General features: G+C 51.4%; 3 protein-coding genes across 3 annotated transcripts in view; 1 reads left to right on the top strand and 2 right to left on the bottom strand.

Moving 5' to 3' along the window:
• LOC128899265 (zinc finger protein 91-like) overlaps window positions 1-26,587 on the top strand; it is a 385,675-nt gene that overhangs the window by 239,937 nt on the left and 119,151 nt on the right.
• Window positions 1-26,587, bottom strand: part of LOC128899252 (olfactory receptor 14A16-like) — a 131,998-nt gene that overhangs the window by 23,846 nt on the left and 81,565 nt on the right. The gene's annotated exons all lie outside the window — the stretch shown is intronic.
• LOC128899256 (E3 ubiquitin-protein ligase RNF213-like) lies at window positions 14,223-16,479 on the bottom strand. The gene is made up of 3 exons (XM_054177641.1): window positions 16,267-16,479; window positions 15,796-15,956; window positions 14,223-14,607 (listed from the first exon to the last, which is right to left on the bottom strand). Exons 1-3 carry the CDS (start codon window positions 16,417-16,419, stop codon window positions 14,415-14,417), a joined length of 507 nt encoding a protein of 168 aa, XP_054033616.1. The 5' UTR covers window positions 16,420-16,479; the 3' UTR covers window positions 14,223-14,414.

Here is a 26,587-nt window from a genome sequence, read left to right as displayed (position 1 = left end):
GAGACTCTCCTCCAATTGCCTCATTTGGTCAGTTAAACAGCCAAAAGTAGGAGGCTCTCCACAATTGTTTTTTGCCACAATTCTGCTTGCTAAATTCGTTGCATCATTAGGAGGAGCAAGTTCAATGATCTTCTTGGCAAGACCTTTCCCCATAGGAACTCCATCAGGATTTAGCATACTGTAACTATCACCACAAACCCTCTCAAATGTTTGATTTCCTCATCCACTTCTGTGGGTTCCAAGGTAAATCATCCCTGGGCATATACCACATCAGCACAGCCAACAAAAGGCTGTCCACAGGGAAGCTTTACTAATGAAACTCCCTCTCTACATATCGATTCCAGAATCTTTTGCAAGTGAGCCCACTTTTTTTGCTGACTTGTCTAAAGCAGAAGCACTGTGTCATAGCACCTTCCCAACCAACTCATTACTGGCTCAGTATCTCCTCTGAGATAATCTTTTCTTACATGCCTAACTTCCAGCCTGGGTGCATCAGCCATCTGCATATCATCATCATCATCTTCATCCTCCCTACTAGAAGCCTCTGTGGGATCTCCTTACATTTATAATCACCTTCCTTCTTTCCTAATCTCTCAGAATCCTTACCTTGTTTTGCATTTTCATCATCTATTGGTGGCTTCACTAATTGAACAATATCTTTAAGAGGAACTTCCTCTTCCTCCTCATCTCCTTCCCCAGATGTACCTGCATCACCTTGATCACTACCACCTTCTTGGCTTGCTTTCTTGTCTGCAGTGGAGCAAGTCAAGCTGTAGCCTTAGAAGTGCCCTCTAATGCATCCTCCAGCACTGATCTGTTTGTCTTTGCTTTGTGTGGAGATGGAGTTGGGACTGCATCAGAGGAGAACCTTCCTGCTGAGGCTGCCATTTCCCTGGGAACAGGCACTGCTTGTGAATTTGCTGTCGTTCCAGCAGAAGCAAACAGGGCTGCCACAGAAGCTGCGTGAGCAGCGTTAGCAGTGCTGCCGGGCGCAGGCTGAGCGGACCCCCTCCAGAGCGCTGGACTCGCTTCTGTTCCAGCCACTGCAGACAGAAACTCTTTTGCCTTGCTAAAGGCATCAGTGTCTGGCACCCTTCTACAATACAGACTGTCTGAACCACATTTTGTGCAAAGCAGTTCTTCCACCTGGCACGCAGCAGTGACCTTATCCTATGCCTCCTCATCACAGCCGCACTCACTGCTGCCGTTTGTTGTTTAGGGGCTGCTGGCAAAGCTGGGTTTGCTTCCCTGTTTTCTATCAGGCACTGAAGGAAAACAGATTGACTGCTGACCCCAGATCTCTGGGTCAGTGGGAAAGGGGCATCTGGATATCCTCTTTCCATTTGTAAAGGTGCTGTAGCTGTGTGTTTCTTAGCTCAGCATTTCCCCCTTGCCCTGGTGTTTCTTCCGTCTCCCCTGCTGCAGTCTGCAACTGCTTCTTTGTTAGCTCTTAGCTCCCTGTCACCACCTGTAGAAAAGGTAAAAACACCTGAAGCTTGCTCAGTCTTAGGTCTCTCTTTCCACAGAGCTATTAGAACAACAAGGGACAATGAATTCAGGCATAGAAGACAGACCAGTGTCAGACTCAGCTCCCCAACAAAACATTCAGTTCCAGGAACACTACATTCAACAGACTCAGAAGGAATACTCACAGAAATATTACCATGTCCCCTGTAAGCTACAAATCAAAGGCAATGATCACCAAACCCTCCAAACACTGTCTTCACCTGATCCCACAGCTTTCTGGCAACATATCCACAAGTATAAGAATACACTGAGGAAACCAAGCACTGATTAAACAAAAATGATACAACAGGGGCAACAGGGGGCCAGAGGACCCAAAACAACTTCATTTTTGCTTCCTTGCCTTGTGTTGTACAGCCAATTAAAAATGTGGTGGGTTGAAATTACCCCCCAGCTAATGTGGAGAGCTACTCCCAAAATAAATCACCAGACCAACTCAGCTTGGGCTCGAAGCAAATGAAGCTCTGTTGACAAGCAAACTGCAATCTAGAAATATGAAATGCCATGAACATGTCCAACATGCACAATATATGTACAATAGAGATATATTTACAATGCATAAACAACACAGAAACTCCTCAGATGCCACTGGACAGATCCAGGGGGACTGTTCACCTCCTTCCCCACTCCCTCTCTTCTTCCCTTTACATCACACAGTAGTCAAAACAGAGATACCCCTGGCAAGGCCACGGAAGAGAGAGAGAGAAGTTGCAAGCAGAAGTGACAAGAGAGGAAAAGAGAGAAAGAACTGTTTCTGCCACTGCTCTGTGGGGATTTGAGCTAGCAGTTTCTAAGTTCCCTTTAAGAGATAAGGGACAATGAATAAGAGTTGTATTTGAGGCCCAAAACTATGGGATGGAAGCTTTCTGGTATCTGTCTAAGGAGGCAGCTGTCTGTGACACTGCTGGCCTTGTAAGATAAGGGCAAAGGAAGGTGTGCTTGTTTGGTTTGGTGCAGCTGCAAGAGCTGCTATCTTTACCCATATATTGTGTCAATTGTATCAGAATGAGCTCATTGACCCAGCTCTGGTGTCGTAGTTTGGGCTGGGTGCCCTCTGCTACAGGGGTGTTTCCTGTGTCCAGAAGTCCATCCCAGTGGGTGGACTCAGGAAATTAGGTATTTCTACCATAATCCCTTGCACCACTATAAATTTTGCGGTGGGGTCTGGCACTTCCTCTTTCCTTCCCTCTCCGAGACTTGGTAACTGGGGGAGAGATCTCCCGGCCATGGGCCTGATTGGGCCCAAGGCCACAGGGGGATGGGCAGTCTCAGGCCTGGCCAGCTGAGACTAGCCCAGAAGAGGGAGGGGGAAGAAGGAGCCCTGGGGGTTTTGGATGCACCCTCAGGTGGGGTTTGGGGTCTTCCTGGGTTTACTTTGGTTTCTTTCTTGTCACCATATTTCCTTTTGTGCATACTCACTGTTCTCTATTTAAACTCTCCACTACTTTTGCAATCCGTTTGCCTGAGTCGTTATTTCTGCCTGTGGTGGGGAGGGGGTTTGCCCCAACCCATTACATCTGGTTTTTGTATCTTTGCTGGGTTACAGCAGCTATTTGGGGCATGTACAAGGGCCCTCAGATGCTTTAATGAGCCTCTTCAATTATCATATTGGAGTCTGTGACCAATCTGCTGTGACACTGCTCTCTATCCCCACTAGCAAGCCAATCACTTCTATACACCTTAGCATTATTTTCTTTTGTGTCCAGTGGGTACCAGTAAGTTGTTTCACTTTCACTCCTTGCAGTCAGGGACTAGGCTGAAGTTCCCCCTTCAGACTGTAATAGGAACTCATGGATTGTGACAGAAGGCAGAAGAGAGTCCCCCTCGGATGTTGGCCACTGAGGAAGAGGCTTCACACTGGTGATGACAGTATCACAGTATCACAGTATAACTAAGGTTGGAAGAGACCCCAAGGGTCTCTTCCTCAGTGTCAAACATTTCTTCCTTCTCTCCAGTCTGAATCTCCCTCAGTTCAAACCATCAGCCCCTGCCTTGTCACACCAGGCCCACAGCTTTCTGATCAGCCCTTCAAGTACTGTTAGGCCCCAGTTGTGGTTTCCCCTTTTCCTGTTGGTCCCCCAGATGACAGCTCCAGTCCCTGCCCCGCAGCCCAGGGATAAGCCACAGGAAGCTGCTGCCCACCGTTCCTTTTGCATTTGGCTGCTCTGGGGATGCTAAGGTCTCCCTCTGCATCCAGGGAAATACTCCCCTGAAGTCAACCCCACTGAAGAGATGAAATGATGCAATCATGGAACCATTGAGGCTGGAAAAGACCCTTGGGATCACCACATGCCATGCGGTGAGGGAAACATTGCCGCCGTGACAGTCGCTGGTAACTCAGTGCATGCCTGGAGAGACCAAAGCACAGCCCAGAGAATGGACACAAAGTCCCCAAAGCTGGGCCACACAGGGCAGGGGACAGAGGAGCATCCAACCAGTGTCTTGTGCCCATGGCCTGCCCTCCTGGTCTGCGTTGGGGTGCCCCAGAGAAGAGTGTGGGCTGAGGGCCAGGAAGGCCCCTGAGCCCTGCATGGGGCTCTGAAATCTCCTGTGAGCCCAGAAGTGCTGAGCCCATGGGACAGGGAACCACCACCCCTGCCAGAGTGGGGCAGAGGACCCAGGGGTCCCAGCTGCCTCTCTGTGCTCCTCACCTGCCCTCACCCCAAAACTCCAGAGCGTTTCACCCCTCCCAAACACCACGTGCCCAAGGCCTGGCATTGTGGCTGCCTGCATCTCCCAGCCTCATGGCAGGATGCTCCAGGGGAACCTTCTCTGGACAGAGGCTCCCAGGCATCCAGGCTCCCAGACCTGCCCTCTGCCAGTCTGCTCCTCACCATGGTGCTGCCAGAGGATGCAGGTGTTGGGGCAATGGCAGAGGAGGGGCAACATGGACCTGGACACACAGAGTGTAGCTTTGCTGAGGGGGTTTATTGATCATGAGAGGGACACGGCCCAGGGCTCCCAGGAGATCAGGTGGGGACATCCAGGGATGATCATCTCCTCTTTCCTCTGAAGGGGGAGAGGACAGAGGTGTCACCAGCAGTTCCAGTCCTGAAAGAGAGAGACTCCCAGGGTCAGCTAGGACATAAGAGGAACCTTGTCCCCACCATGTCTCTTTGCAGAGACCTGGGGAAAGAGAAGGGAATTGGAGCTCTCAATATGCCTTGGACAGGATTTGGCTCTCCTGAGATCCAAATGTCACCAGAGCCCCTTGCCCAGTGTGTCGTTACCCTGGGATGTCCCTAAATCTCCCAGAGCCCTGCCCAGCTCTTACTGTGCCTGTGGGGGTCTGTGTGGCACCAAAGCCTCTGCCTGGCCTGCACAGTGACCCTCTGGGTCTGCAGAGCCCTACTGAGTTGAAGCAAAGGCACAGAGCCAGCTCTGTGCTGTGTACCCTGGGGCACGGATCAGGGACAGTGACCTCTGTTCCTTTTCTCACACCTAAGGTCTGCCCACCCCAGAGGGCTCAGGGCTGCCCCAGGGCCCAGGATGCTTTGTGGGGTTAGGAATGCCCTGGTGCTGCTCACCTAGACAGCAGCTTTAGCAGCTACAGCCAGGCGCTTCTGGCGCACACGCTTCAGCAGGGCATCGACCGCAGGCAGCTGGGGAGAAAGGGAGGTTAGGGACAAGTCTGGGTGCACTGGGGTGTGCTGGGAGGATGGGGGGAAGCAATGGAGTCCTTGGGGAAGTTGCTTCTGGAGCAGATGAGCTTGGATGGTGGTGCACAGAAGGCAGTGAGGGTCCTGGGAAGGGGCCCACCTGGCTGTGTGGTTGTGTACTGGGGCATCCTGGGGTGCACTGGGTTGTACTGGGATGGATGGGGATGCAAAGGGGGCTCTGGGGGAGAGGTCCTCCCTTGGAAAGCATTGGGGTGCTGGGGTATTCTCTGAAGTTGCAGTGGGATGCACTGGGGTGTGCTGGAGCACCCTGGGATGCTCTGGAGTGTTGTGGCCATGGGAAGGGAGGGTGTGGGCCCAGCAGAACTCGTGGTACCCACCTTGACACTCTTCAGTGGCTCAGGGTTGGCTAGATTCACCTGCAGAGAGACCATGAGACCTCACTGGTCACTGGGATACCTCCAGTCCCAGCAAGAGATGGGAGGGCCAAAATGCCCTCCAGTTCCCCCGACTGGATGCCCTCCAAGTCCACCTCACTACTTACATCCAGTTGAGCATTTTCCTCAATGTCTTCCAGCAGTGCCTAGGGAGGAAGAGCAAAGAGGTGACCTGGAAGGAACCTCAGTGGGGCCTTGAGTAGGGCACAGCTGTCCTCAGTCCCAGCAAGCCAAAGGCTTCCCTCTGGTCTGAAGGGGAAAATGCCTTCTGCTCCCCTTAGCCTGATTCCTCCAAGTTCCCCTGGGATGCCTCTCCCTGCAGGGGCCAGGGCTGGGGATGGAGACAAGGACAGTGTAGGGAATTCAGGGTCTCCAAAGAGGATGAGGCTAAGGAAAGAAGGGTTCCAACAACAGAGCACTGGGGTGAATTAATGGACCCCAATGGTCTGGGCTGGAGTGTTGAAGGGGCAGGACAGTGTGGGATGCAATTGACAGGTAAAGAATTCAAGATGAGGTGGCATGGGGACATCAAGAGAGCTGGTTGGTGGGGGCAGAAGAAAGAGGACTGCAGAGGACAAAAGCAAGGGGACTGGGAGAGTGTTTGGGAATGGGTATGGCAGGAAGAGAATTTGGGGTGACTACTGCAATGGAGAGGATGAAAGGCAAAGGGCTGAGGGACAAGATGGAAAGAAAGGCGTTGGGAGAGATCAAAGGGAGGGCATCTGGGGACATTAGATGGGACATGGAGGAGATCCCAGGCAGAAGATGTTTGAGGGGAGCAAAAGCATGGGATGGGGAGTTGCAGAAGGGAGGGATGTGGGGTCACCAAGAGAAGAAAGTGGTGGGAGCCTTCCCAGCTTTGGTGTTGGACCTTCCCAGGGAGGGAAGAGCTCCAGGCATTCACTGAGGGACTCAGGCCTTGGGCACAAGAAGCTGCTTTGTGGGGAAAGTGGAGGGAAGAGATGGAGCTGTGGGAGGGAGAGAGCTGCATTGCCAGGAGAGGCAGGAGAGCCTGGAGGAGCCTCTTGCTTGGGAAAGGGAGAGGCCAAGTCAAGGGGTTTCATCCTCACCACTACCATTTCATTCCACATCTCATGCAGCCACGACCCATCCCCAGCCCCTCCCCATGAGCCCCTCCCTGTGGCACTGGAGTCTTACCTTGGCATCTGCTGGGGTGCATAGCAGGATGGTGAAGAGCAGAGCCACGCTGACCACTGCCACCTTCATTTTCCTCTGCGGTGTGGTGAGTCCTGGGTGAAGCTGGGGAAGGTGAGGGGCAGATTTATCCCTCCCAGGACTCCTCCTTGTTCCTCCTAAGAGCCCCCAGGGCAAAGGCAGGCTTGGCAGTGGCACCAGCCCTGGCAACAAGCCCAGCCCTGGCACGGAGTCACCCTCACCTCTGGCACGGATCCATCCACCTTCCTCGGCATCTCTCCAGCTTCCTGCATGGGGCAGCTGCAAATCTAACAGCCCAGGCATCCAGGGGCACTGGGGGGTGGGGTGGAGAGAGTACTGCTGACAGCAGTGACCACTCACTGCTTCAACATGAAGACTCCAAAAGCCAGACCCTCCCCAGTGCCTCTCCTTTCCCAGCACTGCCACCTTCCAGTCTCCCTCACCTCCCAGCTCAGTCTTTCAGCCCAGTAACGCTCCAGAGATGACACCAAACTCAAACCCAGGGTCACTAAGAGCCATCCCTGACACCTCTCCAGCCCCCTGGGTACATTTGGGGCTGAGACTGACTCCTCTTCTTGAGAACACTGGGAGATGGGAGGACAACTGGTGGCCTGGGCAATAGGGACAGCAAAGTGGCTGAGTGTCTTGGTTTGAGGAGCGAGACAGCTGCTCTTCAGCCCTTCCCAGAGGAGTAAAGGACAATGCTCCATGCTGGCTATGAAAGAAAGAAGTGGCAGTGGAAGTATCGATCACAACTGCATACAGCAGCACAAAATCCATCATCCACCTCGGCCATGGCTCTCCAAGAACCTCCTTAAGCCAAAGCTTCACACCACCTTCCTCCAAACCAGGCCAAACACCCAGGCCTCACATGCACCCTCCTCCCCCCACCAGAGAAATTCTGCTTGCCAGCTCCAGGGCAAGCCAGGCCACTCCAGGCCCCAAGTGGCAGCATGGCCAAGGCTGAACAAGCCTGAGTGCCCTGCACAAGCCCAAGATAAAGCTCCACCTGTCCCCCTGGGAGCAGAGAGGTACAAAAAATGGAAGCCCAAACAGAAATGGCAGTTTTTCTAGAAATGCAGGGCTTATGGGAATGAAATAACAGGAGACTGCACTTTTTGGTCCCCCTCTGGGACCTATCTAGGAGGCCTGTAAGGTATGGTTTAAGACACCCCAGTGCCTTAAAGCCACGACACTGAGATCTTCAGTGACTGGAAGCACTGCTGGGGAGCACTGGGGGGTGCTGACCACTGGGAGATGAGAGCTCGTTTAGGGGAAGTGCTGGGGTGGTTGCAGTGCTCAGCTCCAGCCCGCCCCATTGCCCTTGCACTCCAGGACCCAAACTGGTCCAGTCTGCAGCCACAGCTTCCCCAGAGCAGAGACCAGAGGGGAATATCCTCTGCCCTGGCCCTCACCCTGACAATGCCTAGGGGCCACTGAGCCCTCCCAGACAACCTGGGTCCCACTCCCCAGAGCTGCCCCTGGACGGTAGGTCCCAGTGACCCTGGCCCCAACAAGACTCTGGCTCCAGCCCTGTCCCTGGCTGGAACTTGACCACAGCTCGCCCAAGGCCCTTGTGTGTCCTTGAGTGTCCTTTCAATGCCCTTATCCTTGGCCCAGGCCAGCACTATCCCTGAGCAGGATGTGGCCATCCACAATGGGTCACAATGAAGAGGGCTCTTGTGCCCAGGCAGCTACTTGGAGCTAATTGTGGGGACAGAGCTGCCCTGGCAAGAGGAAGGATGTTTGTTCCTGCAGCACCTCTGATCAGCTGTGAGTGCCCAGGGCCTGTGGCACAAAGAGCCCCTTCAGCACTGACCTCCTGTGGCATTTTGAAGGGCCATTGGTCTCTCTTTACAGGACACTAACACTAAACAAGAGCTCTGCTGTGGGGCAGCTGTGCAAAGGCCTAAGGCAACAGACTTGAGAGTTTGCTTTGGAAGCTGCCCAAGAGCAGGCAGTCACCTGGCAGATGGTCACTGTGACAGCTCCTGCTCTGGGAGCTCTTTGTCAGAGCTGAGTGGCTCAGGGATGAATTATTGAGCCTATCAACACTGTGCTGTGAGCTGATTGGTGTTCTGGAGTTCCCTCCAGGACTGCAAGGGAATCTCACCTCCTCCCCACAAGCCTGTGTCCCAGCCCTTGTCCCAGCATTTCCAAGAGGATACCTTCCTCTCTCACACTGAGCTGTGTCTCTGCAGTTAAGGGTCAGGCTTTTTCTGCTCAAGGGAAAGGGCACTGCTGGCACACACCACATGCCACCCTGTGTGACCATGGAGGACATGAGGAGGTGGCACAGCGAACCTACCTGGGGACTGGAACCTTGGGGATAGGAAGTGCAAGAAAAACCAACAGCCAGAGGACATGGACCCAGGAAAAGTGCTGCTGAAGGGTCTGTTGGGTGGAGCAGAAGGGCTGCTCCTACTTTCCACCTGGAGGAAGGGAATTCTGCTCTGCAGTTACAAAACCCAAACCCTGCCTATGCTGACCAGAAGTAAAGGGTCCTGTCTCCAGCTGGGCAGAGAGAAGGGACAGAGGAGTTTTCTGGGCTGTGTGGCTCCAGTGGCCAGGCACAGCAGCCTCATGGCAGTCTAAAGCTCTGGCAGACCCCAGTGCAGAGGGTACTCCAACACCATCACATTCCATAGGGGCAGCAAAGTGATGTGCAACAACTGATACCACCAATGTGTGTGTCCCAATCCCTGTGGCAGCAGAGTGCAGGCCACAGTTTGCTTCCACTTGGAGGGGTGTCCAGTACCCCTGGAATCGATTGCCCCAAGGTTGGAGACACAGCCCCACCACTTGCCATGGGCTGATCCAGACTGTACTGGAGCAGGGTGGAGCTCTGGAGCACCTGCAGTACGTTGATGACATCACTGGGTGGAGCAACATAGAAGAAGAGGTTATTGAGGCAGAGAAGAAAAGAATCCAGACCCTTCTGAAGGCTGAATTTGCCATCAGACCAAGCAAACCCAAGGCACCTGCACAGCAGATCCTGTTCCCAGGGATACTTTGGCAGGATGGGCACCGCCAGATTCCACTGGATGGCATCAGAAACATTGCAGCTGTGTCTCCACCCACCAATAACAAGCAAACCCAAGGTTTTCTTGGGTGTTGTGGGTGTCTGGAGGATGCATGTCCCAGACCACAGCCTGACTCTGAGCCCTCTCTACCAAGTTGCTCAGAAGAAAAATGGTTTTCAATGTGACAGTCCTTTGAGCCAATGAAACAGGACATGGCTCATGCAGGAGCCCTTAGGCCAGTCCAGAAAGGACAAGAGGTTACAAATGTGCCCTACACTGCAGCCAGGAAGAATGGTCCTACCTGGAGCCCCCAGCAGAGAGCTACCAGGGAGACCTGAGGCTGACCCCCAGGGTTTTGGAGTCAAGGCTACAAAGGAGCTGAGGCCAACTCCACTCCAACTGAAAACGAGCTACTGGCAGGACATGAAAGAATTGGAGCTGCCTCAGAAGTGGTTAGTGCTGAAACACAGCTCCTCCTGACAGCCCAGCTGGCGGTGCTGGGCCGGATGTTCAAAGCCATCGTGCAGCCAGTGCCACCTGGACTGCACTGATAACACCACAGGCTCGGGCAGGGAGCCCTGGCTGCCCAGGAAGCTTAGAAGCCATCACAAACTGGCCAGAAGGCAGAGATTTTGGGATATCACCAGGGGAGATGGAGATGACAAGTGCTGAGGAGGCTCTCCCACACAACCAACTGCCAGGTAGTGAAAACACATCTGCCCTGGTCACCGATGGTCCTGCTGCAGCATGGGAAAGCACTGAAGGTGGAAGGCTGCTGCGTGGAGTCACCAAAGCTGCTGAGGGAGAAGGTGAATGGAGTCAGTGTGCAGAGCTGAAAGCATCCAACTGGCTTTAGACATTGCTGAGTGTCATGGACTGAGTTGAACCTGCTGCTGTTACTCACACCAGGCTGCAGCCCTGCCAGCTTCAAAATGAAAGTGCTGACTGCAACAAAGTGTTACGGGGCTTGAAGTTCGGATTGCAACATGGGAGGCTTCCTGTTCCAGCTGCTGCTTCTGGGCTCTGGGTTATTGGCTGTTTGCTCTTTTCTGCAGGCATGGTGGTGGAAAGAGAGGCACTTGGGTAGCAGCTGGGTTTGGTTTTCTGGTTTATGCTGTTTTCCCCCTGTGTGTTTCACTGCACTGCTTCTGCAAATAGGCTAAACTAAGGTACTCCTGCATTGCATTATTAGATTAATTAGATTATTAGCTGAGGTAGTTATGAATTTTGCTTAGGATATCTTGTGATACATTAAACTCTTCTGTCCTGATCTCAGCCCTGAGCTGTGTCTGTTACTCTTCCCCTCACTTGTGTGTTGGAGCAGCAGGCAGGTTAGCCCTTGTGCTAAACCATTACACCTTGGAAACTGCAAACTGGTTAATGGTGAAGGGCTGCTATGATCCAACCTTTCTGTGATGAATGGAGTGAAAATTTGTGTCAATTAGATGATTAAAGCAGAAACTCTAAAACAGAAGTATGGATGGACTACATAAGAATATGGAACTAAAGATGAGACAGGGATGTTTTCTTCTATTGTCAAATGTGTCCTGTGCAGATTTGTCATGGGTTGAGGTGGTGCCTCTTTTAAAAAAGCACAGAGTTGAGTCCTCTAGGATGGAGTGGAAAATTGTGCCCTTGTTATTCAATGGCAGAATTCTGCTCTGTCTTTACAGCTGGCAGCAAGGCCAACTCGCTCTTGCTCTGCCTCCTGCCAGCTCTTTGGAGGGAGTCCTTATCTCCTGCTAACATGAAGGGCAGACCTGCAGAGGCCTGACTAATTCTCTCCTGTGCAATTATGGCCTGCTTAGGCCAGGGAGACAATGAGTGGGGGGAAAAAAGGAGCAGCTGGGGTTTGTGGTTCAGTCTGCTTGGGGGATGGGTTTGTGCATTTTCATGCATTCTGTATTTTTCCTCTCTATTTTTGAATACAATTTCTGTACTTATCTCCAATTCCACGAGAGTGGCTTTGGTTTACTTCCGTTGGGAGTAAAATTATCTCTGTCCACTCTTTAAACTAAGACAACATTCTAATTAGATTATTATTATTATTGTTATTATTCCATCTCCCTTTCATTTTCTGTCCTATTAAATTGTCTTTATTTCAACACACAAACTTTACTTTTTCCCCTCTGCTGGGCTCTGGCACATGGAAGATGATGTTAGACCACTGTGCACCCTGCAAAGGGCTGGCTGCATCCAAAAGGGATTGTCGGAGGCAAGCACTAGCAGGTGGCCATTGCTTGATAGCTCAGAAATAGCAGCAGGATCAAGACAGCTTCTCCTGCGTTCATTGCTCCCAGCGTCCCTCAGATGGGAAGTGTGAGACAGGAGCTCACTGCTGAATTTTGAATACAAGCAGTTTGCTGTAAAACAAAGGTAAAGAGCTCTGGGCACAGAGCAGATTCGCTAAGAGCCATAACCGCAGGAGCTGAGCTCCTACAGACGTCACACACACATCTCCCATACACATCTCCAAAGATCCCTCTGCATGCTCCCACCCACCTCCATCAGGGCTGGGACAAAACTTGCACTCTTGACCTGGCCAGGCTTCAGACATCCCCAGGCCTCACCTTGCTGTCTCAACACACCTCCCACACAACACAGACTACAAGCAGCCAATCAGCTTAAAGATCGAACCCCACGGTCCCCAGCAATTCCCCTTGCCAAAGCCAAACATCTCAGTTTCTCACAGGAAGCGTCCATGAGAAGTGTTTCTATATCAGCATCTCATCAAAGGGCTTGTAGTAGTTGATTGTAATAGTTGGGACAAATTAATCATATATTTGTTAGATTAGAGGAGAATGAGGAGGTTAAAAGTTGTGAAGTTGATAAGTGACTATATAGTGGAACAATGTTGAAGACCACAATATTCTGGTTTGCAAAGTGCTGTCCTAGGCCACAGTATTCTGTTCCTTATAAGATTGCTCAATGTACTGTGGGTAAATGGCTCAGCAACAAGAACTGGTCTCGGAGGGGAGAATTGGTACAATGTGCACAACTAAGGTCAAGAGAAGGACAAATGAGGAAGACTTAGGAGCCTTCATCAGACAGACCTCCAGCTGAAAGGACGACCCCTGCCCGAACCCGCAGGCGTGTGCACTGGTAGAAGGACCTGAGCAGGGTGCGGTACTGGAAAGACCTCAGAGCGTGACCTTGCGTAGCCTGAAGGCTACATAAGGACAAGACCAAGTCGGTAGAGTCCACGAGCCGTCGGTAGAGCAGGAGAGTCCCCGGCCGCCCAGCGCTGCTTTTGCTCATTTGCTCTCAATAAGATTTTGATTGGCCAAAATTTTGTCCTACATTTATTACAGAGCTTCTCCACACCAAGTGCTGGCAGGAAATGTGCTCTGGGAATGGCTGCACCAATCTGTGTTTACGCTGGGGCAGAAGGGTCATTATTGCTGGTCCACATGCGTGGCCTATGAAATCATTATTACCATGATGGGGTTGTGAGAGGGGGTCAGTGCCCTCTGTGTGATTGGGGGGGGGGGGCACCTCTGGAGTTGTGGGTAGGCTGTGGGTAATTGTGGGGGGTCTGTGGGGTCAGGGGGTGGTCTGGGGAGTTATCACAGTATGTTATAAATGACTGAGCCAATTAAAGTCGATTGAATATAGTTTTAATTCAAAAAGAGCAATTTTAAAGCAATAAGAGACATGCAAAGCAGCTGGGTGCTAAATGCACACTATTGACTTTCTAACTACCCTTTAAATATTCTACCCTTAATACATATGCCTATAAAGGTGGTTTATTTAGATTAGTTTGTCCTTCTGGTGGTCTTTCAATGATGTAATCCTCTGGTCAGCACAGCTGGTGGGTTGTGTGCTGAGTCCTTGTGATTGTATCTTTTTAGCTCTGTTGTAACTACCAAGGTCCTTCCCAGGGATGGGATTTTCACATAGGTTCTGACGATTCTCACAATTGTCCCTTGTGTTCAGGTCTTCTGTAGCAATCTCTCTTCTTTTCTCATCCTTGAACAACTCATTATTCCATAATACTTCAACTGTTAGCTGCTAGTTCCTAACATTTCGCTGGGGCATTAGTATGCATACATTAAACCAAATAAAATTCATAAACAGCAGGGTATAATAAAACCTAAACTCTTACTCTATACTAAACCAAGTCAAATGAATCATAAACAACTGATTATAATAAAGCCTAACAAGAATCTCACTCTAGTTCCATATGTAAGTTCCCAGTGTCTGATCCCTTGTTTCATCATTCATGCTCCTGCTTTTGCTTCAATCAAAACCATCTGACACTGGGGCAGAAGAAGGGTCATTACTGCTGGTCCACATTCATGGCCTATGAAATCATTACTGTTATGATGGGGCTATGAGAGGGGGTCTGTGCCCTCTGTGTGATTGTGAGGGGCATCTCTGGAGTTGTGGGTAAGCTGTGGGTAATTGTGGGGGGTCTGTAGGGTCAAGGGGTGGTCTGGGGACACTTGAGGTCTCCCGGTGGTCAGTGGTGGGTCCAGGTGAGAGCTTCTCACCCAGGTTCAGGAAGAAGAGAAGGATTTGGGGGGGTTGGAGGCTCAAGCTGCTCCAGGAGCCCACGTGCAGCTCATGTGTGGATGGTGGGTTGTGGGGTAGATGTTTCCTCTCTGTCCACCAGTGAAGACAGGGTGAGAAGGAGACTAATGGCTGCCTTGGGCTGGTCTCTCCTGGCCATATGCAGGGAGATGGATCTGGCTGGTCCTGGCAGCTGTCCTCCAGACAGAGAGGGTGTTCTTGACACGAATATCTTGGCCCAGGGCATTTGTGAGGGTGTCCACAAAGTCATCAGAGTCCTGATTGTCCTCCAGGAACCACCTGAAGGCATACTTCAACCTGGGGGTGAGACAGAGCAGGGGGTGAGTGAGTCGAGGTGGGATGGATGTCTCATCATGCCCAGCCATCAGCCATGGCCAGTGTCAGCTCTCAGCTCTCTTGGCCAAGGCTGCCAGTCAATGGTGGCCAACATTGCTGGTCAGTGGTGGCCAAGATTGCTGATAAATGTTGGCCAAGATCTCTAGCCAGTGGTGGCTCTCAGTGATGGCCAACATTGCTGGTCAATGGTGGCTCTCAGTAGTGGCTCTCAATAGTGGCCAGCACTGCTGGCCAGTGGTGGCTCTCAGTGGTGGCCATGGCTGCTAGGCAGTAGTAGCCAACATTGCTGATCAGGGGTGGCTCTCCCAGGTGGCCAAGGTTGCTGGTCAAGGATGGCCAACACCTTGTGCTAGAGGCCACCCTGAGGTACCTCCAGTGGCATCAGAAGCCAACAAGGCAGCTGATGGTTGGAGACAGGAAAAGCCTCTTTCCATCAGGGGTGATGCTACTTTGGGACAGGCCCCTCCAAGATGAGCATCTCCAGAGATGTAGATCCACCAGCAATGAACCAGATGAGGCCTTGAGGCCTTCTGCCTGGAGCAGAACCCTGAGCAGAGAACTCCAGAGGCCTCTCCCTAGCCAAACCCTCCTGAGATGCTCTGACTTCTGCCAGTGCTCTGACAGTCCCAGGACATGACCTGGACTTACTGTGCTGGGTTGAGGCAGCCCCCTCTCTCCCCACCACGGGCAGGAATAAAACACTCAGACAAACGGATTGCAAAAGTGATGAAAGTTTAAATAGAAAGCAGTGAATGTTACAGAGAACCCAAAGCGCGGTGACAAAGAAAGATCCCAAAGCAAACCCAGAGGCATCCCATTCCCACCTGAGGGTACACCCGAGACCCTCAGGGCTCCTTCTTCCCCCTTCCTCTGCTGGGCTAGTCTCAGCTGGCCAGGCCTGAGACTGCCCATCCCCCTGTGGCCTTGGGCCTAGCCAGGCCCAAAGCCAGCAGACATCTCCCCCAGTTACCGGCTGGCAGAGGAGGAAGAAAAGAGAAAGTGCTAGACCCCGCACTGGATCTTATAGTGGTGCAAAGAATTATGGTAGGAAATACACACAATTTCCTGTGTCCATCCCTCTGGGCTGGACTTCTGGACACAGGAAGTGAACACACCAGGGGGGCACCCAGCTCAAACTGCAACACTTACTCATGTTCAGGCTGCAGGTTGGACAGTGCCACCATGATCATCTCATGCAGCTCAATGAGGAAGAGGTCGAGGTCGGTGGTGGACAAAGCCAAGGCCAGGTCCTTCACCTCTTCCGCATCCAGCTGACCTTGGAACTCCTCAGGGACCAGGTAGAAGGGATCCTGCAAAGACCAAGGAGCTTCATCATCAAGGACACCCCAGCACATCCCACCCAGATGGCTCCAGAGGTCACATCTGGTGGAGGGAGAACCACGACCCTTCTTGGGTCCTTGATCCTCTTATCTGGGCCACCAGAGAGCTTCAAAGGCAGAAGCCAGGCATGAAAGTACCCAGAGAAGTGACTTCTCATTTGACTCAGGGAAGGGATGAGAGGAGGGTGTCGCAATGCCACCTGGTTATGGCGTCCTATTTCCTTTCTCCTCTGGGCTGCCCAGTCTCCTACCTCCTCCCCTCCTCCTTCGTCTGCCTCACCTGGTTCATCTGCACCAACAGCATGGACCTGCGAGCTGCCAGGACCTTCCACAGAGACAAGATGTGCTTCAGCTGGGTGTTGGGCACCACCTGAGGAAGAGGGACAGAGGAGGACCTTAACTCCTGGAGGAGGACATGTTGGGCCACCAACATCTCCTGATGGCTGCACCTCAACTGTTCAGTTCAAACATCCAGGTTAGCACATCTACAAACCATCACCAATGTCCCAGGCCATCTTCAGTGCCCAAGGTGTCCCCAGAGGTGGCTATGGCAGGAAGACCTGCCAACATCTAGCCAAGCTTTTGAACCCTCTCAGGTGTCCAGGATCGTTTTGCTCTGAGCAGGAGACCCCCAACCCCCCATGGACTTGGGGACCTTGGAGCATGAGAAGGTGGTGGAAGCCATGGGAGATGAAAAGCTTTGCCCAGAGAGGCAATAGGGTGCTGAAGGCACGAAGGTCCTGCCTCCCACCCCACCCCTTGCCCCTTGCCCACCAGCAGGTCCTGGAACTGCTTGGCATCGGTGTCCATCCTCAGCTCCTGACGGACGTAGTTGGGCAGTGGCTGCTCTGGGTCACCACCTGTCACAGCCAGGAACTCAGCAGCCACCTTCAAGGTGGCCAAGGCCTTGGAGAGGGCATGGACCGAGCGAGCTTCTTCCATGATGCGCTTCTGCTGGTTGATGCTGAGCGGCTCCTGCATGAGAACATCAATGTTGGGACCCAACGAGGCCTGGGAGCACCACAACATGATGTCCTACCAGAGTCCTTGTCCCCCTGGAGCAGGAGAACTGGGTCCTACCAGGTCTCCAACCCTCTACTTGAGTTGGGCTTTGGCATGTTCCTGCATGGCAGCCTGGTCCCCAAGGCCCCATTGTGTCATGGGAAGTGAGGGGAGACCTCAGGGTCGGATGGAGAAGACCAGTGGCTTCCTTCTTACCTGGGGCAGCTGGCCCTTGATTTTCATCTTGGTGTCCTGGAGGGTCCTCACATTGTTGAGGTCAACAGATGGAGCTGTCTGGAAAGGGTTTGAGACAGATGGTCATGAACCTGCCTGGGGTCACTTAACTGGGGCCAGCAGAGAAGCTCAGCTGGGCAGGTGTGGGTCCATGGGATAGCCCCAAAGGTTCTGCAGGAAGTGGTTGATGGCATCCTGAGTCTCCTGTGGGGCTGTGGAGGTCAGGGGAGTCCCCTGATGGCTGAGGTAGGCATCTCCATGGAGACATCTTGCCTCTCCAGCAAGATGATGGAGAAAGTCCTCTTGGAAACCATTTTGAAGACCAAAAGGGTCCAGCATGGGCTGATCTCCACCTTTAGGAGAACATGGACACCTGCTGGTGCAGGACAGCCTGGTTCCGGGGTCCTCATGTTCCCCTTTCCCATCGTCCAGGCTTTAGTTTCAAAGAATGGAGACCAACAGCCCAGCCAGAGATGTGCTCCACTAAGGTGGCTCAGAGTCGCACTTTGGACCCTCTTGAAGTTCTTGGAATAACTGCCAGCTCCTCAAAGAAACCAGGCAGACAGCTCCTTTCCAGAAGACAGGGATGGAGGTCCTCACCTTCCCTCTCTGGCCACCATTTCATGGCCAGAGAAGTGGTTTTCTGACTACAGAAGTCCTTCAAAACCCAAGGAGCAGAGACAGATGTAGAACAGGCATCTGCCAATGATTTTGCTTGAGTCTGATGGCTCCAGAGGAAGCTGGAAACAGACCCCAAGGCCACTTCTGGCCAGGGACAACCCAACTTGGCCACTGCTGAGCTCACCTGGCTCTTGATGATGGGCTTGCCGCTGATGAAGCGTCGAACCACTTGGCGCTGCAGCAGCTGGAAGTCAAAGTAAGTTGTCTTGGTGCCATCCTCCTCTATCTCATACTGCAGGTTGGCCAGGGCCATGGTCAGCAGGTCACTCTTGGTGATGGCCAACACGGAGGAGTGTTGAGGAATGGCTTGTAAAGACATGGTTCTATGGAATTATGGTTTGAACAAGAGCATGTAGGCCGCACTCCATCTTGTTATTTACTGCTCACAGTAAGCTAGTGTGTTGATGCAGCCAGGCCACCATGGCCTTGTAGCTGTGCTTGCAGCTGCCTGCAAAGGATAACAGGATACCAAAGCAAGGTCACTACGCCCTTACAGGCGATAACAAGTAAAGAAGAATGTAAAACAGAATTCTTGTGATTATCTCATCAGGATGGGAAAGCAGGATGTTTAACCGCAGAAGGTGGGGTTGTCAGCTAGGCTGCTGTATATAAGAAGTGTCTGATGCTCAATTAAGTTGGATTTCGTGGATCATATTGATCGTTTCCGACCCCTTCTTGCGGCAAGTGGCGCCCGAACAGGGACCTTCCTTTGGAACAACACTTCCGAAGACAGAGAGCGGCGTTCACCGAAGCCCAAGTCGTAATATTACCGGCACCGGTTCTGGCAGCACCGGCGGCGAGCTCGGGGAGCACGCTCGGGGAGCGGAGCCGATCGATCACCAAAGAAGCTCGGGCAAACGCAGAGCGGGATCGATTGCTGAAGACGCTGCAAAGTCTGGGAGACTGCCATACAGTCTGGGAGACTGCCTGTGCGCACAGGTACCAAAGCAAAATGGGAAGGCAGGCGGCGTATGATTTATTTAAGTGTTTGTTAGAAAAACGCAAAGTATCAGGCATTGATCTGAAAAAGGAATTAGAAGGGTTATTGTGTATAGCGTATCAATGGGGTTTTTTTAAGGATCCTAATGAGGTTTTGAAAGAGAAGAGTGGAGGAAACTTGGGACTACATTATGGAACAAAAAGCAGGATAGTAATATTACAATGGGAGAGGTCAGACAAAATTTGCTAGCGGAGATAGTTATTCTGATGAAACTTGTTTGGAGAGACTATGGAAACAGACTGTGGGACTGGGTCACTACCAAGTTGCAAAAGCCGTGGCGAGAATGCATTAACTGTATTAAAAAATATAAACTGGAACAGCGAATGGCTGCTGCAGTTACAGCAAAGTTCTATCTGAGTTGCAGCCGGACGATGGGTTTCAAAGTATCGACCGATCGACCGGGGCCGCCCCCGATACATCTTACGGCGGCCACATCACGTTTTGCTAGCCAGCACTACTGTCTGCACCCAGCGGGGAAAAAGCCGAGAGAAGGCAGCTCAGTGCGTTCGATCTCGTTCATCAACACCTTCCTCTGATATCGCCAGCGAGGGCTCGGATTCGGAGACAACAACAGCGCCAGCGAGGAATTCAAACAGCACCAACTTTGTTTTACGGCCCCTCTGAGAAACAGCGGAGCGCTTGGGGGCTCGCGGTGACGGCGTTCTTACCACCGCACCCCGCCCGCGATGGCTCCGACCAAGGCAGTACCGACTGACGCACCACTGATACCGGCACTGACAGCAGCGGCAGCCCAGTGGCGGCCGCTTGCCCGGCCCCCACCCCTTTCCCCCGCAGAGGCTCGCACCAGCGACCCCACTTCCCAGCGACTTTAGCCGCGACTCTGCTCTGATTTAAAGCAACAGTGCTAATTTTCTCATTCCTGGTTGTAATGTCTTTCAGAGATTTGTTATTTAGAGTTTTGCTAAGTTTTTGTAATAAGAATGATGACTGGTACGCATTTGGCACTTGTGGGTGGTTAATACATAGCCATTGTGCTAAGGTGTGAAGATTTGTTATTTAGAGTTTTGCTGGGTTTTCCTGGTGAGCATAGTGAATGGTATGCATTTAGTACTTGTGGGAAGTTAATGCACGGTGATTGTACTGAGGTGTGAGTACTTGGTGATGAGTTCACCTTGTGAGATTTTCTTTTGGTTCGAACCTTCTCAGTTGTGTGCCTAAGCATTTCAAAGGAGCTCCATGTAATATTGTAATAATGTTAAGGTTTGTAGTAAATAGGTATTAATCTTCAATGGTATTCTTTAGCTAACGTAACGTCTTTAGATTTCCTTCTTAGACATAGATTACAAAAATTGAAGAATATAAGATCAAACAAAATAAAAGATTAAATACTAGATTAAAAAAAAAAGGGTTAAAATTAAAAAGGTAATTAGAATAACAAAATACAGATTAAAAATTACAACAACAAAATGCAAATAATAATTAGGAAAGTAAGAGAAAAAAAAAATTGCCAAGCCGGTCGCCTCAAGCCTTCTTTCCTGCTACCTGCGATCATCGCAATAAACAACGGCAGAAGAATCAAGACCGTGAGGAAACTGCATTTCCCATGAAGCTGAACATCGATCATCTGGGATCACAAACGCCATTCAGAAGAATGTACCATGGCACCATGCGAATTAGGACTGAATATTATGGTTGTTTGATAACTTTGTCTTCTCTCTTGTTAACTAGGGATAAAGTTTCATCTTTACATTTTGCCAAACAAAAACTGAACCAAAACAAAATCAAAACAAAAAAAAAGGGGGAAAAGAGAGAATACCCCCATAGTAAAAAAAAAAAAAAAAAAAAAAAATTAGCTCATGGTTACCTTAGAAGTGCTGTAACCCTCTCACCACAAGACACACAGCACAACTGTCATGAAATGACAACCAGCAAACCTGCTTAGCACTGACCTCAACGACTGTCACGATGATCCAAGATGTCAACAGAAAGCATCTAACTTCTAACTGAGTGTCGTGACTGCGTAACTGTTGTGTGAATGTTAAGAGATCAGAATTACTAGGATGAGCAAAAACACGTTATTTTGTGTAATTTTATATTGGGCAAGCAATGAAGCTCTTTTTGCTCTTGCTGTTTTCTTGCAGATTTCTGCCTGTGAAGCTAGAGCCTGGCCAGATCTACCTTTACAGATTAAAGAAATCTTGCTGCCATTAAGCAGTTGATGATTTTTGACCATCCTAGAGAAAATAAAAATGCAACATACCCCTAAAGTAGATTGTAAAAGAGTGCTAAGGATTGCATTTGTGTCTTAATCTCTGTGTGCAATGTGTTCAGGCATAATCAAGTCTTCTCTGTCAATAAGTGAAATGTAAAGATTGGAACTATTAAGATCTCAGTTCTTCTTTACAATGTCTGTTATCTTTGACCATGGATTATGCCAACGCTGTTAGAACATTCTAACCAGTTCAACTTAAGCACCGTGTCTTGCATGGGTGACATGGGCCAACGTGACAGGCAGTAACAAATTTTGTTTGAGCTTGTAGACAGTGGGTTATACAATTGATAGAAGTAGTTTTAAGGTTTTTAGGTATCATTGTGTTAATTTTGATTATTGATAAGCCTGAATGTATTGTGTAGAGTTATATAAGGCCTTATTTGTATTAAAGAAAACGGGGGAATTGTTGAGGAATGGCTTGTAAAGACATGGTTCTATGGAATTATGGTTTGAACAAGAGCATGTAGGCCGCACTCCATCTTGTTATTTACTGCTCACAGTAAGCTAGTGTGTTGATGCAGCCAGGCCACCATGGCCTTGTAGCTGTGCTTGCAGCTGCCTGCAAAGGATAACAGGATACCAAAGCAAGGTCACTACGCCCTTACAGGCGATAACAAGTAAAGAAGAATGTAAAACAGAATTCTTGTGATTATCTCATCAGGATGGGAAAGCAGGATGTTTAACCGCAGAAGGTGGGGTTGTCAGCTAGGCTGCTGTATATAAGAAGTGTCTGATGCTCAATTAAGTTGGATTTCGTGGATCATATTGATCGTTTCCGACCCCTTCTTGCGGCAGAGGAGGGCTTCACTTCTTCTGCTGAGATGGACCTGGGAGGGAGAAGGTTGCTCTGTGTGGTTGCAGCACCTCTCACCTGATCCTTCTCTGCCATCAAGGACCTGCTCTACTGAACACCAAGCCACCAAGACATTCCAACATCACCATCTGGCCACCACAAGTCCCCTTCAGGTTGAACACCACCTTTGGAAACCTCTCCTGGTGAGGGGAAGAGGTGGACAAGACACCAGCTGAGCAGATGAGGACCTACCGTTGCCTCTCCCTGGTGACCCGTGCAGCCGTGTCCACACAGCTGTTCTGCAGCTGAATGAGGAATGTGGTCACCAAGTGGATGATGGAGAATTGGGTGGGGAGGAGGCTCAGGATGGTGGTGGTGCTGGTGTTGATCTCATGTGGCGAGAGGTCTGGCTTGACAGTGACGCCTGGAAGAGGGTGGGGAAGGACTTCTGCTCACTATGGATCCATGAGGAAGTTCTCCCTGTGTGGTGGTTGATAGCCTAAAAGTCCCATGATGCCCTGAGGGTGGCCACGTACCTGAGCTGGGTGGGTTCATCTTGATGTTGGTCCACACTTTCCGGGTGGTCTCTATGGCTCTGCTGAATGCCCAGCGTTGGTCCTCTGTGGACACAGAGAGAGGAGAAAGGAGCCCCACCAAGGAGCCATCTCAGGTCTAAGGATGACTTCTGACAGACACAGCACTGCAGGTATCACATGGGGCTTCAGGACCATGTGTGACATCAGCAGACCCCATGAGTCTCAATGGGCTGCTCCTGGGCTGGCTCCACCACACAAACTGCTGCGGCAGCTTCTCAGTGGAGCACCTGGGTGCTGTCCAACACCCACATCCCAGCCATGGTGGCACCCCATAACGCACCTGAAAGTTCAGGTTGCTGCAGGAACTGCTGGACTGTGTAGTCTTCTCCTATGTGGCTGCTCTGGAAGAAGCGGATCAGGGCGTTCTGCAGGCGCAAGACGTCAGGCAGATGTTGGACATGTTGGCAGGGAAATGTTGAAAGGACACAGCCTGGAGACTTATTCAGCAGTAGCCAAAGCACTGTTGTGTTATCAACTGCTGCTGCAAAACACAGCACTAGAAGGATGCTGTGAGGAGAATTAACTGCAGCTCAGCCAAACCCAATATGGTCCTCCTGCAGCCTTAAAAGCTGTTGGTGAAGGACACCTGTGAGGTGCCACCTATGGGCCTGAGAAACCTCCTACCCCACTGCAGATCCCAGCTCACCCTCTGCCCAGGAGAAGCAGAAGGACCAAGACCTGGTGGATGCCATGAAGAAACTGGTTGCTAAGGCTCCAACCCCGTGGCCTCAGGTATTCCTCATCAGAAACCTCTATGACATCTATGGACTCACCTCCATGTGGAAGATCCTTCAGGTGGAGAAGTGGATTTTACCCCAAGGGGTGGACATTTCCCGGGTGAGTTGTTGTGAGGTGGGTTGAGCTAAAGAAGAGCTGAGGTGGGTCCTCAAAGGGTGATACCAGCCTCCTCTTGGAGCCCTTTCACTTGTGCATGAGGGAGACAATGTCCCTCTGTGGCTTTCAGGACAGAAGTGCCTGGTCGAACACCATGCTGATGTTCTCGGTGCTGGACAGAGTGCAAAACCTGCTGAAGAACAAAGAGTCCCCAGAAAACCAGAGCTTGGCAGTGAGTATCTGTGGAGGATTGCTTGGGGGCTGGCCTGGAACCATTCATTGATCTGAGAGCTTTGAGGGATTTGGGAGCGTTGCTTGGTTTGGAACCACTGCTTGGTCTGGATCAGTTGGTTGCTCTGGGACTGTTGGTTGCTCTGGAACCATTTGCTGGTCTGCACCTTCCTGGAAGCAGGAGGTCTCCATCTGTGTTGGTGAAAAGCTGTGGGGGCTCCCTGCTGCCAGGAGACACAAATGAGGATTCTCATGGCCCCTGAACCTCAGTGGGGAAGTCAGAAGACCCTTCCTGGGGAGTTCACTTGTTGGGTGCCTTCCCTTGTGTCTGGTTCAACCTCTCTAGGCTGTCATGAGACAAATGGAGAACATCCTCCAGCTGCCACCAGTCCCAGAGGAGCTGCTGGAAGACAAACTGAAGAAGATCATGGATGCTCTGGGTGACAAAGAAGACCCAGGCCTGCTGGAGGTGGTCTTCCACACCGCACTCACCCTGGTCTTGTCCTCCAGCCCCATCACTCACCTCCTGAAGAAGATCTGCTTCAAGCCTGATGTGGTGAAGGTGAGTTATGAGGTTGAGGGACACAGTTCTCCCCAGGCCACTGTTCTGGCCCAGTGTGTCCCAGCAGACAGGTTGTGTGCTGGTCAGCTCATTGCTTTGTGCGTTGTTGTTCCTCTCCTTCCTTGAGCTGGGAAGCAACTGTGACCTTCCATTCTGTTCTACTTCAAATGGGGATGGGCTGGATGGTCCATGGGAGATGTCCATCTCTCTGCTTAAGGGGAGCTGGGGGCCTAGTAGAGCTTAGTTGGTGGAGATTAGGTTGTTTCAAGCCCAGTTTGAACAGCCTTCTTCTACCAAAGGTCTTTCACCACTCAGATGGTGGTGGAGATGCTCATTCCTGAGCTGGACTTCGCCAGGGGCCTGTCCATGCAGAACTTGTTCCTGTTATTTGTGGAGCCACCCAGGAGGTCCTGCTGCTTCTCTTGGAATGGAGACATCAGCCACCTCTAGGTCTTCTCCCTTCCCATCAAGGCAACTTCTGGCCCATGGCAAGTTGAGGCCCACAGTCAAAACTCATCAATAATTGGTTCACTGGGAGACTTTGCTCATGCCTGGTCACTCCAGCCTGACATCTCCCAGTCTGATGGACCTCACTTGGTCCTCATTCCTTCACCAGGAGTTTCTCCCTGATGACAGTGGCCATCAAGGAGAACTCTTCTTTCCTCTGATTGCTTGTGAAGAACTGTTCCTCAGCTAGGTGGGAAGGAGCTTGGCAGATGGTTACTCCACCTCTCACTTTCCTTTCTAAGGGGTCCTACCTTCCCACCATGCCTGGAGACCTTCTCTTTGATGAGAAGAACTGGAAAATTGGTGCTACAGACAAGAACTGGAGTAAGTACTGGGGGGCCTCCTTGCTCTGGTGCACACCGAGGATCCACCAGAAGGTACTTGAGATGGAGCAGGGGATGGAGGGAAGGGATGAAAGACTTCTGAGGGCCATCTCTCCCCTTCAGCTGAGTCCTTCATGATCTCCACCTTGCTGGAGCAACTTTGGGTCCCTTTGGTCTGTGGGAAGCACATGGTGGGGCTGGAAGGCAGGAGGTGGGAGTCAGGCCTGGCACCTTCTTGGTGAGCTTCTGGCCACGTTCCCATCCTGGAGGCAGTGGTGGGAGATGACTGACTAACCATGTCCTCTTGCACACCTAGCTTGTCAGTGCAGCTCCTTCTGGGTTGTCACCAAGGTAGGTGTCTCTGGGGGGGAGCTTTGTAGCTCTGTCTCTTGCTTCTTATTGCATCTCTGCAATCTCCACCAATCTTGGGATGAGCTGCTCAGGTCTTCTTTTGATTCTCAGAGGGTCCTTCAGGTGCAAGAGCAGCTGCAAGGCTTCAAAGCCATGTGGCTTCTCCTCTAAACTAGTTGGGTTCTCCTCCAAACCAGCTGTGCTCCTCTTCAAGCCAGCAGAGTTTTTCTCCAAGCCAGCTAGGTCTTCCCCTAAGCCAGCTGGGTCATCCTCCAAGCTAGGTAGGTTCTTCGCCAAACAAGTAGGTTCTTCTCCAAGCCAGGTGGGCTCTTCTCCAAGCCATTTGGGTTCTTCTCCCATTGAGGCACTGACCTAAATGGAGCTGGGATTTGTGTCCCTTCATGGCAGCAGTAGAGCCAAGCAGGTGATTCCAGGTTTGGTTAGTCTCAACCCCAAGCTGAGGCCTACCCACATGCTGCTGGCTGTAGGAAGGACCTGGTTGGTCTGGAGATGTTTCCATCTCCCCCTGACTTCTCGTTAGCCATTACAGTGACCCCATGTAGGAAGTGTTGTAGTTTGTGATCAAAATTATAAGCCAGAAATATGATAAAATCTGAGCATGATTTAATAGCTATCAGGGCTCAGGTTGTACTCCCCCAGGCAGCCTGAGCAGCACCTGCCTGTTGGCTCCTCCAGGGCACCCTGGACCCTTCGTGGGGGAGGGAGGAGAAAGGGCAGTGGCCAAACAGGTTCAGCCGGTTTGTTAATGCCTCTTCCAGGACAGAAAGCTAAGTGGAGGAGATGGAAACTCCTTAGGTGCCCTCAGCTTTTGCTGGATGCCTCCAGCACCTGGCAGGGCATCCAAGCTTCTCTCTCACTCCACCTTTTCGTGTCCACCTGCAGTGTGGGTGTCCCACGGAAGTGAAGCGATGCAAGTGTGGAGCTGCTGTTGGGGGAATCAGGCACAATCCTGCAGAAGGCTTTGAGGAGAAGAGGATGTAAGTCAACTGCCCCAGAGGTCTTCACCCATTCACCCAACCCTCCAGTAGAGGACCTGAGGCTGGCCCAAGCAAAGGTCTCTACGTCCCGTGAGGCCTAGCCAAAGAGGCGGTGGGTGATGGCTCCTTCTGTCTGCAGCACTGGAGATCAGATGGAGAAGGGCTACACCCTGGCCAGCCCCAGCACGAGGAGAAATGAGCTGGAGAGGTCCCTGTCACCTGCCTGTGTCGGGCTTGCACGAGCTCTGCTCCACTC

Source organism: Dryobates pubescens, chromosome 42, assembly GCF_014839835.1.
Source record: "Dryobates pubescens isolate bDryPub1 chromosome 42, bDryPub1.pri, whole genome shotgun sequence".
NCBI classification, from domain to species: domain Eukaryota; kingdom Metazoa; phylum Chordata; class Aves; order Piciformes; family Picidae; genus Dryobates; species Dryobates pubescens.
Note: the sequence above shows the minus strand (reverse complement) of the source record. Positions and strands in the feature narration are given on the sequence as shown.

What these genes read in the sequence shown, in the direction of transcription:
- LOC128899256 (XM_054177641.1), bottom strand. Translation starts at nt 16,419, where the DNA reads ATGTTGGTGGCCCAACATGTCCTCCTCCAGGAGTTAAGGTCCTCCTCT. An exon ending in TGTTGGTGCAGATGAACCAG is followed by an intron (nt 15,957 to 16,266) that starts GTGAGGCAGACG and finishes TGGTCTTTGCAG; the next exon opens with GATCCCTTCTACCTGGTCCC. An exon ending in AACCTGCAGCCTGAACATGA is followed by an intron (nt 14,608 to 15,795) that starts GTAAGTGTTGCA and finishes TCTCACCCCCAG; the next exon opens with GTTGAAGTATGCCTTCAGGT.